Source organism: Haematobia irritans, chromosome 5 (genome assembly GCF_050003625.1).
Source record: "Haematobia irritans isolate KBUSLIRL chromosome 5, ASM5000362v1, whole genome shotgun sequence".
Classification (NCBI taxonomy): Eukaryota; Metazoa; Arthropoda; class Insecta; order Diptera; family Muscidae; genus Haematobia; species Haematobia irritans.
The window spans coordinates 168115793-168130293 of NC_134401.1; the positions used below are offsets into that span (position 1 = coordinate 168115793).

The window sequence follows — 14501 nt, forward strand, 5'->3', positions numbered from 1 at the left end:
CCACCATTTCAATAGCCGTTGCAATGAATTTACATCACTTTTTAAGGTGTGGTCCGAATTCTATGTTTTGGATGTGAATTATAAAATTGTGTCATATTTTGCCAAATAAATAATTTTTAAAATTTTTTATAATTTTTAATGCATTCTAACGCTTGTCTAAAACGGTTGAACTCAAACATTTTCAAAAATTTCCAATTTTTCTAGAATGGATATAGAACTTTTTTCGACAAAATTTATATAATTTGTTCCATTTTATTAATTCTTACTCTTTTTTTAAACTATTTGAAACAAAATAATTTTAAATTTCTTATTAAAAATATGAAAAAAGCGAGTTTTAAAAAACTGAATCAAAAGAAGTTCTGTGTAGTTAAAATAAAGAACATCTTTGGGAGGTCATTTTTGGAAGTGCTTTTAAAGTAGTGCCTTTAAAAGAACTTCTAATTTTTTTCAAAATTTTATTTTTGTTCAAAATTATGTCAAAATTTTATTTCTATAGAAAAATTTGTAAAAATTTTATTTCTATAGAAAATTTTGTCAAAAATGTATTTCTATAGAAAATTTTGTCAAAATTTTATTTCTATAGAAAATTTTTTCAATATATTATTTCTATAGAAAATTTTGTCAAAATTTTATTTCTATAGAAAATTTTGTCAAAATTTTATTTCTATAGAAAATTATGTCAAAATTTTATTTCTATAGAAAATTTTGTCAAAATTTATAAATTTTTTCAAGATTTTATTTCAATAAAATATTTTCTTAAACTTTTATTTCTATAGAAAATTTTTTAAAAATTTTATTACTACTTTATTGTAGTATTCTTTTTATTGTTTTTCAATAGAAAATTTCGTGAAGTACTTCTTAGTTGGAGAGGAATATTTTGAAAATCTGCCAAAACATCAAGAATTCTACCAATCTACAAAACAGTAAAATATCTACCAATTTTCGTAGAATTCTACCAACTGCGACAACCGTGATTGCAAATGGGCCATTGAATCACTGTTAGATTTTGCAAATCCTCTTGGTTGACATTTGGCACGTGGTGTTAGTGTGTACCCTCTAACAACCATTAAAAAATTGGGCCATATAGGTCCAGTATTCTAACATATATATAGCCCCCATATTCCCAGATTTGCTATACAGAGCCTTTTGCAAAAGCAAATTTCATCCGATCCAGTACGTGATGTTAGTATATGCCTCCTAACAACCATGTACAAATTGGACCATATTGGTTAATATAATTATTCTCACACATAGGAAAGGACCAAATTTCAACCGGATCAGATGAAATTTTTTCCTTCATAGTTTTCGAATTTATATCTTGGGGATTCGGTTTATATGCTACTAGAGAAGGAACATGATGCCTCCTAGAGCTAAATGTTATTTTTGGATTGGGAGAAAACACCAGTTTTGCCACAAAAATTTAATTTTCTCTCTAAACATAAAATGGTGGTCAAAATCAGATACATAATGTCCGAGAAAATCACTGAGTTGCGACAAACATATTCACTGTCCAAAAATAACAGTTTGCTCTAGAAGGTGATCACTTGGTACATATATGTTAAACCAAATCCGCAGGGTTTAACTTCGGAAGAAGTCGTTTGAAATTTGGCCCTCTAAATACCATGCGAAAATTGGTTCACATCGGTTCATAATCATTTCTAGACTCTAGATGGAACGATCAAGAACTAAACTATTTAATTTATCTTTTTTTATCTACTATAGACTCAACTATGGGCTAACATACAATTTAGAAGACAATGTTATAGACCATTCACATTAGGCTCGAAATCTATTAAAATGAATTTTAAATCCTTTTTTTATAGGACAAATGACAGATGAAATTTAGTTAAAGTGGATTTTGGTCATGTGTCATCGATAATTGTTACCACAATCCAAGTAATCAAATGAGTTTCCAACTTGACATATTTAATTTGCTATTTGGCATATGTATATTTATAACAATTTTTTAAATCAATTTATAAAATCGTTTCGAGAACAAATTCCAGAAAACTATTGGTTGGTATACTTTTTTGCAAAATAGAACGATAAAACCGAACGCAACAAAATTGATGGTGATTTGAGTTATTCCTGTAACCTAGGAAATGGAAAATAAGACACCATCCAAAGGTAGGGATATTGGTATTGAATGGAATTACAATCTTTCATTTTTTTTCTAGTAAAAGTGGCATCATTATTAATTTTTCTTTTGTCTTTGTAGGATTCGAAAGTCCTAGAGATCCAAATGAGGTAGAATCAATGCAGCCAATAAATATACCCCAGCCTTCCCGATCTATGTCAGCAACAATTTTGAAGCAAGATCACAGCGAATCCAATTCAACTGAAGCTAATGAACACATTGCAGAGATTGACCTAAATCCATGTAGTTCGAAACAAAACAGTAATGCGCTTTTGGAGAATGGAGAGTATGTAACGGCTATTCCCATAAGAAAATTGGAGACCGTATCTTTGAATTCTTTGGACTTGTATACGTGTCGCATTTGTCATAATGGTGAAAATCGTACAAGGTTAAGGCTGTATATATGGGGTTTGGATTTTAAAAATGAATTCAATTTCTTTCTTTTTTCCAATTTAGATTGGTTTCTCCATGCCTGTGTAAAGGTACCATGAAATATGTTCATATAGAGTGCCTTGAAAGGTGGTTAAATATCTCTGGAAATACCAGTTGTGAAATGTGTCAATATCAGTATAAAACTCTTCTTAGTCCCAGGTGAGTTAATATTATGTAAAAAAAAGTTCATGGCTTCCGGAGATAGAGGATTACAAAAGAAAATTTAGAGACATATTTGGGTTTTCGACGGCTATGTATGCAATTCATCCTTCGCATAAATCAAAGATGAACTAAAAAATCATTGGCGCGAAATCATTACCATATTAATCAAGGTGTACTTGATTACCTACGACAAATGTATCAAACGCAGGACCGATACGGGACTAGTCCCTGGTGCGTATGGACTAATTCCAGTTCTAGTCAAAACGTATGGAAGAAAACCAGCCGCTTTAAAATGAGTTTGTCATTGACGGAGTAAATTTACACTTTAGGACACGTCTTGGGCTTATACTAGAGGTGTGCAGGTGAGTAATATTTTACTCACGCACACTCACGACGGAAAAATTTTACTCACGCACACTCACGCACGATATTGTTTGGTAGGTCTCATGCTTACGCACACTCACGAAAAGAAAACTTGAACTCACGCACGAAAATGTCGTGACTCACGAAAAATTCCGTGACTCACGAATAATTTTACGAGTGATTTACCTGATGGACGTGTCTGAGGGACGTGTATGAAATCATGAGCATTATTAATTTCCTAAAATCGAGAGCGTTATTAAACTCTTAACATCCTAGGTGTCACTAAAATTGCAAATTGGAGAGCGGGATTATTTTCGTGAGCGTTACTCATGCACACTTACAAAGATATTATTTTCGTGACTCACGCAAACTCACGCCGTTTCCATGAGCGTGACTCACGCGTGAATCACGAAAATTTTCGTGAGTCACCACAATTTCGTGTCACGTGAACACCTCTGACTAATACCTCGGATAATTTACAAAGGGGCACCCCAAAGACATGGACCAGTCTCGGACAAACTCTTAGGAATCTGTTTCATTTTGGGCAACCGAATACCACCAGAAATTAAAAAAAAACTTGTGAAATATGTGGAACAATAGTTCTATTTCACTAAATGTGTAGATTTTAATATCAAGCTAGTATGGAAATCCGTAAATTGTGACATCTCCATCAATTTGCACCAATTTTCTGTAGATATGTTATTATTTTTGAGAATTGTAGAAATAAAACGATGATAAAATTTTCTATAGAAATAAAATTTTAACAAAATTTTCCATAGAAATAAAATTTTAACAAAATTTTCTATGGAAATAAAATTTTAACACAATCTTCTATAGAAATAAAATTTTGCAAAATTTTCTATAAAACTAAAATTTTGACAAAATATTCTCTAGAAATAAAATTTTGATTCAATTTTCTATAGAAAAAAAATTGTGACAACATTTTCTTTAGAAATAAAATGTTGACAAAATTTTCTATAGAAATAAAATTTTAACAAAATTTTCTATAGAAATAAAATTTTGACAAAATTTTCCATAGACATAAAATTTTGACAACATTTTCTATAAAAATAGAATGTTGGTCAAATTTTCCGTAGGGTTGTTGCTATTTTGATGCCTGCCTGGTTGCCTGTAGGCATCCAATTTTGACAAAATTTCCTTTTGCACCAATTTTCCGTAAGGTTACTACTGCCTGCATGCCTACCAGGATACCTGCGGGCATCCAATTTTGCCAAAATTCTTTACAGAAATAAAATTTTGACAAAATATTATACATATATAAAATTTCAATAAAATGTATTATAGAAATAAAATTTTGAAAAAATTTTTACATACATAAAATATCGATAAAATTTTCTATAGAAACAAATTTTTGACAAAATTTTCTATAGAAATAAACTCTTGACAAAATCTTCTATAGAAATAAAATTTTGACAAAATTTTCTATAGTAATAAAATTTTAAAAAAATTTTATTAATATAGAAAAAAAATTTATTACTGCCTGGATAAAATTTTGACAAAACTATCTACAGAAATAAAATTTTGACAACATTTTCTATAGAAATAAAATTTTGACTCAATTTTCTATAGAAATAAAATTTTGACAAAATATTCTATAAAATGTTGGTCAAATTTTCCGTAGGGTTGTTGCTATTTTGATGTCTGCCTGGTTGCTTGTGAGCATCCAATTTTGACAAAATTTTCTATAGAAATAAAATTTTGACAAATTTTATACAGATATAAGATTTCAATAAAATTTATTATAGAAATAAAATTTTGACAACATTTTCTACAGATATAAAATATCGATAACATTTTCTATTTTGACAAAATTTTCGATAGAAATAAAATTTTGACAAAATGTTCTCTAGAAATAAAATTTTGACAACATTTTCTATAGAAATAAAATTTTGACAAAATTTTCTATAGAAATAAAATTTTGACAAAATGTTCTCTAGAAATAAAATTTTGACAACATTTTCTATAGAAACAAAATTTTGACAAAATTTTCTATAGAAATAAAATTTTTGACAAAATTTTCCAAAGAAATAAAATGTTGACAAAATTTTCTATAGAAATAAAATTTTAACAAAATTTTCTATAGAAATAAAATTTTGACAAAATTTTCTATAGAAATAAAATTTTAACAAAATTTTCTTAGAAATAAAATTTTAACAAACTTTTCTATAAAACTAAAATTTTGTCAAAATTTTCTATAAAACTAAAATTTTAACAAAATTTTCTATAAAACTAAAATTTTGACAAAATGTTCTACAAACCAAAATTTTGACAAAATTTTCTCTAGAAATGAGATTTTGACAACATTTTCTATCGAAATAAAATTTTGAAAACATTTTCTTGACAAATAAAATTTTGACAAAAATTTCTACAGAAATAAAATTTTGACTCAATTTTCTATAGAAATAAAATTTTGACTCAATTTTCTATAGAAATAAAATTTTTACAAAATTTCCTAAAGAAATATAATGTTGTCTCAATTTTCTGTAGAAATAAAATTTTGACAAAATTTTCTATAGAAATAAAAATTTGACAAAATGTTCTATAACAAGTATATACAGCAGTAAGTTCGGCCGGGCCGAATCTTAAATACCCACCACCATGAACCAAATATTAGGGTTTCCTTTGAAATTTCAGGAGGGCTTGAGGACTTGAGGACACAACCCGAAGATAAATTTAAAGATTTCACCTATGAGGACTATATCAGATTCTGGATTTATAAGAACCATTTTTGTTTGAGGTTTAGAGGAATCATTAACATCTCTTGTAAGTGTGCAAGAAAATTATAAAATAACGTCTTGATTTGAAATCTTAAATCTGTAGAAGTAAAATCTGGAAATTTTACATTGAGTTTCAAGCAATTTTCATGATCAGTGCGCCTTCTACACCCTCAAGAAATGAAGTCGGTCTATATGGAGGCATTACCAAATGGACCGATAAAAACTTAATCCGATACACGTTTTTGTGAGCCTAAAATACCAGAATATTTACAATTTCAGGCATATCAGATAAAAACTACGGTTTCTAGAAACCCAAGGAGTTAAATCAAGGGATCGTTCTTATGGGGGCTATACTAAAATATGGACCGATACTCACCATTTTCGGCACACCTCTTTGTGACCCGAAAATACCTCTAGATTTCCAATTTCAGGCAAATAGGATAAAAACTTCGGATTCTAGAAGCCCAAGACCCCAAATCGGGAGATCGGTCTATATGGGGGCTATACCAAAATATGGATCGATACTCACAATTTTTGGCGCACGTATTTGTGGTCCTACAATACCTCTAGATTTCCAATTTCAGGTAAATTGAATAAAAACTGCGGTTTCTATAAGCCCAAGAAGTAAAATCGGGAGATCGGTCTATATGGGAGCTATACCAAAATATGGATGGATACTCACCATTTTCGGCACACCTCTTTATGGTCCTAAAATACCTCTAGATTTCCAATTTCAGACAAATTGGATAAAAACTACGGTTTCTATAAGCCCAAGACCCCAAATCGGGAGATCGGTCTATATGGGGGCTATACCAAAATATGGACCGATACTCACAATTTTTGGCGCACGTATTTGTGGTCCTACAATACCTCTAGATTTCCAATTTCAGGTAAATTGAATAAAAACTGCGGTTTCTATAAGCCCAAGAAGTAAAATCGGGAGATCGGTCTATATGGGAGCTATACCAAAATATGGATGGATACTCACCATTTTCGGCACACCTCTTTATGGTCCTAAAATACCTCTAGATTTCCAATTTCAGACAAATTGGATAAAAACTACGGTTTCTATAAGCCCAAGACCCCAAATCGGGAGATCGGTCTATATGGGGGCTATACCAAAATATGGACCGATACTCACAATTTTTGGCGCACGTATTTGTGGTCCTACAATACCTCTAGATTTCCAATTTCAGGTAAATTGAATAAAAACTGCGGTTTCTATAAGCCCAAGAAGTAAAATCGGGAGATCGGTCTATATGGGGGCTATACCAAAATATGGACCGATACTCACAATTTTTGGCACACATATTTGTGGTCCTACAATACCTCTAGATTTCCAATTTCAGGTAAATTGAATAAAAACTGCGTTTTCTATAAGCCCAAGAAGTAAAATCGGGAGATCGGTCTATATGGGGGCTATACCAAAATATGGACCGATACTCACAATTTTTGGCACACGTATTTGTGGTCCTACAATACCTCTAGATTTCAAATTTCAGGTAAATTGAATAAAAACTGAGGTTTCTATAAGCCCAAGAAGTAAAATCGGGAGATCGGTCTATATGGGGGCTATACCAAAACGTGGACCGATACTCACCATTTTTGGGACATCTCTTAATGGTCATAAAATACCTCCAGATTTTAAATTTCAGGCAAATTGTATAAAAACTACGATTTCTATAAGCCCAAGACCCCAAATCGGGAGGTCGGTTTATATGGGGACTATATCAAAACCTGGACCGATATAGCCCATCTTCGAACTTGACCTGCCTGCAGACCAAAGACGAGCTTGTGCAAAATTTCAGCACGATTGCTTCATTATTGAAGTCTGTAGCGTGATTACAACAGACAGACAGACAGACAGACAGACAGACAGACGGACAGACGGACATCGTTATATCGTCTTAGAATTTCTCCCTGATCAAGAATATATATACTTTATATAGTCGGAAATCGATATTTCGATGCGTTACAAACGGAATGACAAACTTATTATACCCCCGTCACCATTCTATGGTGGTGGGTATAAAAATAAAATGTTGGTTAAATTTTCCGTAAGGTTTGTGCTATTTTGATGCCTGCGGGCCAATTTTGACAAAATTTTCTTTTGTACAAATTTTACGTAGGGTTGCTACTATTTGGATGCCTGTGAGCATCAAATTTTGCCAAAATTTTCTATAGAAATAAAATTTTTAAAAATTTTTATACAGATATAAAATTTCAATAAAATTTAGTATAGAAATAAAACTTTGACAACATTTTCTACAAATATAAAATATCGATAACATTTTCTATAGAAATAAAAATTTGACAAAATTTTCTATAGAAATAAAATTTTGACAAAATTTTCTATATAAATAAACTAATGACAAAATTTTCTATAGACATACAATTTTGACAAAATTTTCTATAGAAATACAATTTTAACAAAATTTTCTATAGAAATAAAATTTTGGCAAAATTTTCCATATAAATAACATTTTCGTAAAATTCTCTAGAGAAATACAATTTTGACTACATTTTTTATAAAAATGAAATTTTGACAAAATTTTCTATGGAAATAACATTTTTACCAAACTTTCCATAGAAATAAAATTTTGACAAAATTTTCGATAGAAATAACATTTTCATAAAATTCTCTATAAAAATACGATTTTGACTAAATTTTCTATAGAAATAAAATTTTGACAAAATTTTCTATAGTTGCAACCGTGGACGCGAGAAAAAATCTTATGTAACTACAGAAAAAAAATATCCATAAATTAATTGATTCAATGAAATTTTAATTGAAATTTTTTCAATCACTGAAATTATATTATCAATCACCAATGTCAATTAAACAATTTATTGATCCAATTAAAAATTTAATTGATACTATTAATTTTCGTGATTGATTTTTCTTTCAATTACCAAATTTGTTAATGTTTTGAAGATTGAAGATTTTTTAGAATTCAATTAAAATTTTAATTGGAAAAATTTTGGCGATATCTTTTTGTGGTGTATTCAAAAAGTCTTTAAAATTTTAAATAGATCTAATAGGTAACAGATTCAAATTAATCAACACTTAGAAACAATATATTTGGTAGAAACCTTATCATATAAATTACTTAGTTATTTAAATATAAAAAAAATTTATTTGTTTGTCGTTGCTGTTTAAATTCCACGTAGATCACATAAAAATAATGCGTTTATTTTATTATAACCTTGAAATCAATGAATGACATACAAAAATTCAAAAATAAATTAAATCCAAATAATTTACAAAATACAACAGCAATAAATGAATACATAAATAAATGTAATTGGTTGCAGGTCAAGTGAGATTTTCATCCAAATTATTATTGGCTTACAAATTCTATGGAATTATATATTATGGACGATACCCACAAACTTTTAAGCACAATTTCACATTTTTATTTTTTTTTTTATTTTTGAAAATAATGACCAAATTATAAATGAAGCCTTAAACAGCTGTAAATTCACAGAAAACCATTCTTGGTGTTGATGGTTTATTTGGTCTGTATGTGTGTGTTTCGGTTTATTTATATAAGCTTGTATTTGTGGTGTAATTGAATTGGAATCAATATTTATTTTTGGATGAAAACCTCAGCTGCTGCCGCATGGCTGGCATTCACATCTATGCCTATAGACTTTTGTAATTTGTTTACGCATAAAAATAATTTTAATTATTGTTAACTCCTCCATATGGTTTCCCTCGTTAGCCAGCCATTGGGTGAGAAGATTTTGTTTGAACTGTGTGAGGCGAGTATTCCAAGTTCGTGGTTCAAAACCCACTTAAATGCCTTTCGACCTTTAAATGCAATGTCAATAAGTTAAATGGCGATTTGGAATAAGCATAACAAAAAAAATCATTAATTGCTTGTACAGACCAAATGGCCTGCAACAAATGGGATTATTTTTGTAAATAATTGACCTAGACATATTTGTTTTGAAAACAGACAAAGATAGGCTATAGGACTATGTACATATGTATTTAATTATAATTTTCAATAACTCGTCGACAACGAAAAATGGAAAATGAAATTCAATTACATTTAAAGACAAAAGGACATTGTGATGGTGGTATGGAATGTGGTTACAGAATCATAACCTCAATTATTTTTACTACATAGCTACATCAAGATATCGTATTAGGATAGGCAGATTAGTTTCATTTTAGCCCCAATACAATCAACAATTTTTTTTAATTGCAATAGTAAGACTTTGACTTTTTCTGAAATAGATTCCCCAGAATGAATAAGGAACTTAAATTAAAACAAGTATATACGGCCGTAAGTTCGGCCAGGCCGAAGCTTATGTACCCTCCATCATGGATTGCGTAGAAACTTCTTTTAAACACTGCCACCCACAATCGAATTACTTAAGTTGCGGTAACGCTTGCCGATGGCAAGGTATCTTAAAACCTCCTAACACCATCTTCTAAATTGTAAGTAAGTCCATACGTGGTATATATTAAATCAAAAAAGATCGATCCAATACGTATATAATTCAGTTTGACAAAATAGACATAAAATTTTGACAAAATTTTCTACAGAAATAAACTTTTAACTAAATTTTCTATAGAAATAAAATTTTCACAAAATTTTCTATAGAAATAAAAATTTTCACAAAATTTTCTATAGAAAGAAAATTTTGACAAAAATGTCTGCAGAAATAAAATTTTAACAAAATTTTCTATAGAAATAAATTTTTGACAAAATTTTCTATAGAAATAAAATCTTGGTAGATTATTTTTGGCTCGAGTGGCAACCATGATTATGAACCGAATAAAATTTGAACAAAATTTTCTATATGAATAAAATTTTGACAATGATGAAAATTTTATTATGAACCGAATAAAATTTTAACAAAATTTTCTCTAGAAATAAAATTTTGACAAATTTTCTATAGAAATAAAATTTTGACAAAATTTTCTATAGAAATAAAATGTTAGTAGATTATTTTTAGCTCTAGTGGCAACCATGATTATGAACCAATATGGACCAATTTTTGTGTGATTGGACCAATTTTGGTATGGTTGTTAGCGACCATATACTAACACCACGTTCCTAATTTGAACCGGATCGGATGAATTTTGCTCCTCCAAGAGGCTCCGGAGGTCAAATCTGGAGAACGTTTTGTATGGGGGCTATATATAATTATGGACCGATATAGACCAATTTTTGCACGGTTGCTAGAGACCATATACCAATACCATGTACCAAATTTCAGCCGGATCGGATGAAATTTGCTTCTCTTAGAGGCTCCGCAACCCAAATCTGGGGATCGGTTTATATGTGCGCTATATATAATTATGGACCGATGTGGACCAATTTTTGCACGTTTGCTAGAGACCATATACCAATACCATGTACCAAATTTCAGCCGGATCGGATGCAATTTGCTTCTCTTTGAGGCTTCGCAAGCCAAATCTGGAGATCGGTTTATATGGGGGCTATATATAATTATGGACCGATGTGGACCAATTTTTGCATGATTGTTAGATACCATATACCAACACCATGTACCAAATTTCAGCCGGATCGGATGAAATATGCTTCTCTTAGAGGCTCCACAAGCCAAATCTAGGGATCAGTTTATATGGGGGCTATATATAATTAAGGACCGATATGGACCAATTTTTGCATGGTTGTTAGAGATCATATACCAACACCATGTACCAAATTTCAGCCGGATCGGATGAAATATGCTTCTCTTAGAGGCTCCACAAGCCAAATCTGGGGATCGGTTTATATGGGGGCTATATATAATTATGGACCGATGTGGACCTATTTTTGCACGATTGTTAGAGACCATATACCAACACCATGTACCAAATTTCAGCCGGATCGGATGCAATTTGCTTCTCTTTGAGGCTTCGCAAGCCAAATCTGGAGATCGGTTTATATGGGGGCTATATATAATTATGGACCGATGTGGACCAATTTTTGCATGATTGTTAGAGACCATATACCAACACCATGTACCAAATTTCAGCCGGATCGGATGAAATATGCTTCTCTTTGAGGCTCCGCAAGCCAAATCTGGGGATCGGTTTATATGGGGGCTATATATAATTATGGACCGATGTCGACCAATTTTTGCATGATTGTTAGAGACCCTATACTAACACCATGTACCAAATTTCAGCCAGATCGGATGAAATATGCTTCTCTTAGAGGCTCCACAAGCCAAATCTGGGGATCGGTTTATATGGGGGCTATATATAATTAAGGACCGATATGGACCAATTTTTGCATGGTTGTTAGATACCATATAGCAACACCATGTACCAAATTTCAGCCGAATCGGATGAAATATGCTTCTGTTAGAGGCTCCACAAGCCAAATCTGAGGGTCCCTTTATATGGGGCCTATACGTAAAAGTGGACCGATATGGCCCATTTTCAATACCATCCGACCTACATCGATAACAAGTACTTGTGCCAAGTTTCAAGTCGATAGCTTGTTTCGTTCGGAAGTTAGCGTGATTTCAACAGACGGACGGACGGACATTCTTAGATCGACTCAGAATTTCACCACGACCCAGAATATATATACTTTATGGGGTCTTAGAGCAATATTTCGATGTGTTACAAACGGAATGACAAAGTTAATATACCCCCATCCTATGATGGAGGGTATAAAAAATAATAATAATAAAATATAAACAAAGTCAAAGAAAATTCTTGTATTCTTTTAATTCCATTGATAGGCTTTTCTTTATATTTTTTTTTCATGAGAATATTAATTGATTTTTGATAGATATATTTCATGTTAATTTTTTGACATTCCATTATTAATTCAAATCATTCGTTTATGTATATGATTGATAACTCTCGTGAAGTTAACAAATTCAATTACATTATGTTTCTTTTTTCTGTGTTTTTCAAATATATTTCTCTTTCCTCTCTCTCTCTTAATGGTCAAACAGACAATCATGTTGTTCAACTCAAAGACAATAAACTTGAGGAAGATAGGAAATTGGCATGCGTCATACCAAATGTTGCATTTACCATGTTAGTTCAATACATGTTTGTAATCTTTTAGTTGTTTTTCGTTTTTATTTTTTAAATGAAAAATTTAATTTTCTTAATGAAACAATGTTAAATTTTAGCCAACAACAAAATAAATTACATTTTCACCTTTATGGAAATTTATTTCGTGCACTTAATTTCTTTTTATTTGTATTTTAATGCTATGTCAATACTTGTCGTATACGCGTTTGGTTCGAGTATTAAACTAATGTGGTAAATGGTTTGATGTGCTCAGTAGCCAATCTCCCATCTTCCTCTTCTATAATCTTTGGTTCAACTAACCCCATGTGACGAATAAGTAATGATGCACATGTTGCTAATACGCCACATATGTCATATTTCAGTAACATCTCGAACAAAATTCACACAAATATATTTCGTATTTTTTTACAGATATTCTTTCCTAGAATCATTGCGTATTTGGTATTCAAGATCAATGAGTCGTAGAGCTTTACAGGTAAATTGAAAATGACAGTGAATTTTATTTAATTTCTATGGCTACTGCTTCATAAGAAAATTAAAATGAAATGGCCTCTGAAGAGATGGAACTTAAATTCGATTTAAAAAAATAATTACATACTATGTTATTAAGAAGATTTAATATTCTGTCTGTCTTGATTTTCAGGAAGATTGTCAAATGTTTTCCTTATTAACTCTGGTGGCATTTGCTATTATTGGCACTTTACTAGTGGCCATTCAGTATTATATTTTACAAGGAAATATGGGTCATATGATTCGTGTATGGAGTAAAGGATGGCTAATATTTTTCCTATTCACCACGGTGATTGTGATTTATTAATTTTTCCTAATGTGATATCAAATTCATTTCAATTAAATTTTTTATCTCTTGCAGTTGGCCGTGTATTTGGTTAATGTGTATATGATAGTCAAATCCCATTTGGCTCCTTGGTATAGGTAAGTAGAACTATAGTGATAAGAAAGATATACTCTGGGGTACCGAAGCTATCATTTACGTTTGCTTTCAAAGAACAATAGTTAAAAATCCATTCTCCTTTAAGATAAAAAAAATGCTTGGCTTCCCTCAGTATCGGTAGTAAAAATTCGTGAACCGTATAAACCGGAAAAATAAAGAAGAAAAATGTTTAAACTTCTTCAAAATCTCTAGACTTTAATTTCACATCGGATAACGTCCTGAAATGAAACACAATTAAGTAAAAACAAAAATTGGATATATAAAACTAACGCCATTTTACGGCACAAAAGTGCATTTATGATTTATCCGACGATACACATCCCAGCAAAACAATTTGGAAGGCACAATTTTAAAAGCACTTCCAGAAAATGCACTCCCAATTTTAATGGGTAATTTTAAATTTTTATACCCTCCACCATAGGATGGGGGTATATTAACTTTGTCATTCCGTTTGTAACACATCGAAATATTGCTCTAAGACCCCATAAAGAATATATATTCTGGGTCGTGGTGAAATTCTGAGTCGACCTGAGCATGTCCGTCCGTCCGTCCATCCGTCTGTTGAAATCACGCTAACTTCCGAACGAAACAAGCTATCGACTTGAAACTTGGCACAAGTAGTTGTTATTGTTGGACGTCGGATGGTATTGCAAATGGACCATATCGGTCCACTTTTACGTATAGCCCCCATATAAA

The 14501-nt window shown here is 31.0% G+C and overlaps 2 protein-coding genes across 3 annotated transcripts in view; one reads left to right on the forward strand and one right to left on the reverse strand.

The window, feature by feature from the left end:
* dpr1 (defective proboscis extension response 1) overlaps positions 1-14501 on the reverse strand; it is a 707346-nt gene that overhangs the window by 300189 nt on the left and 392656 nt on the right. The gene's annotated exons all lie outside the window — the stretch shown is intronic.
* LOC142241216 (uncharacterized) overlaps positions 1945-14501 on the forward strand; it is a 28451-nt gene continuing 15894 nt past the window's right edge. Inside the window, exons 1-6 of one of the 2 annotated variants that reach the window (XM_075312961.1) lie at positions 1945-2127; positions 2219-2525; positions 2594-2728; positions 13265-13328; positions 13497-13658; positions 13725-13786. In XM_075312961.1, the coding sequence (XP_075169076.1) occupies positions 2103-2127; positions 2219-2525; positions 2594-2728; positions 13265-13328; positions 13497-13658; positions 13725-13786 (755 nt within the window). In that variant the 5' untranslated portion in view covers positions 1945-2102. The remainder of the gene's footprint in view (positions 2128-2218; positions 2526-2593; positions 2729-13264; positions 13329-13496; positions 13659-13724; positions 13787-14501) is intronic. The other variant, XM_075312962.1, reaches the window with a different exon arrangement.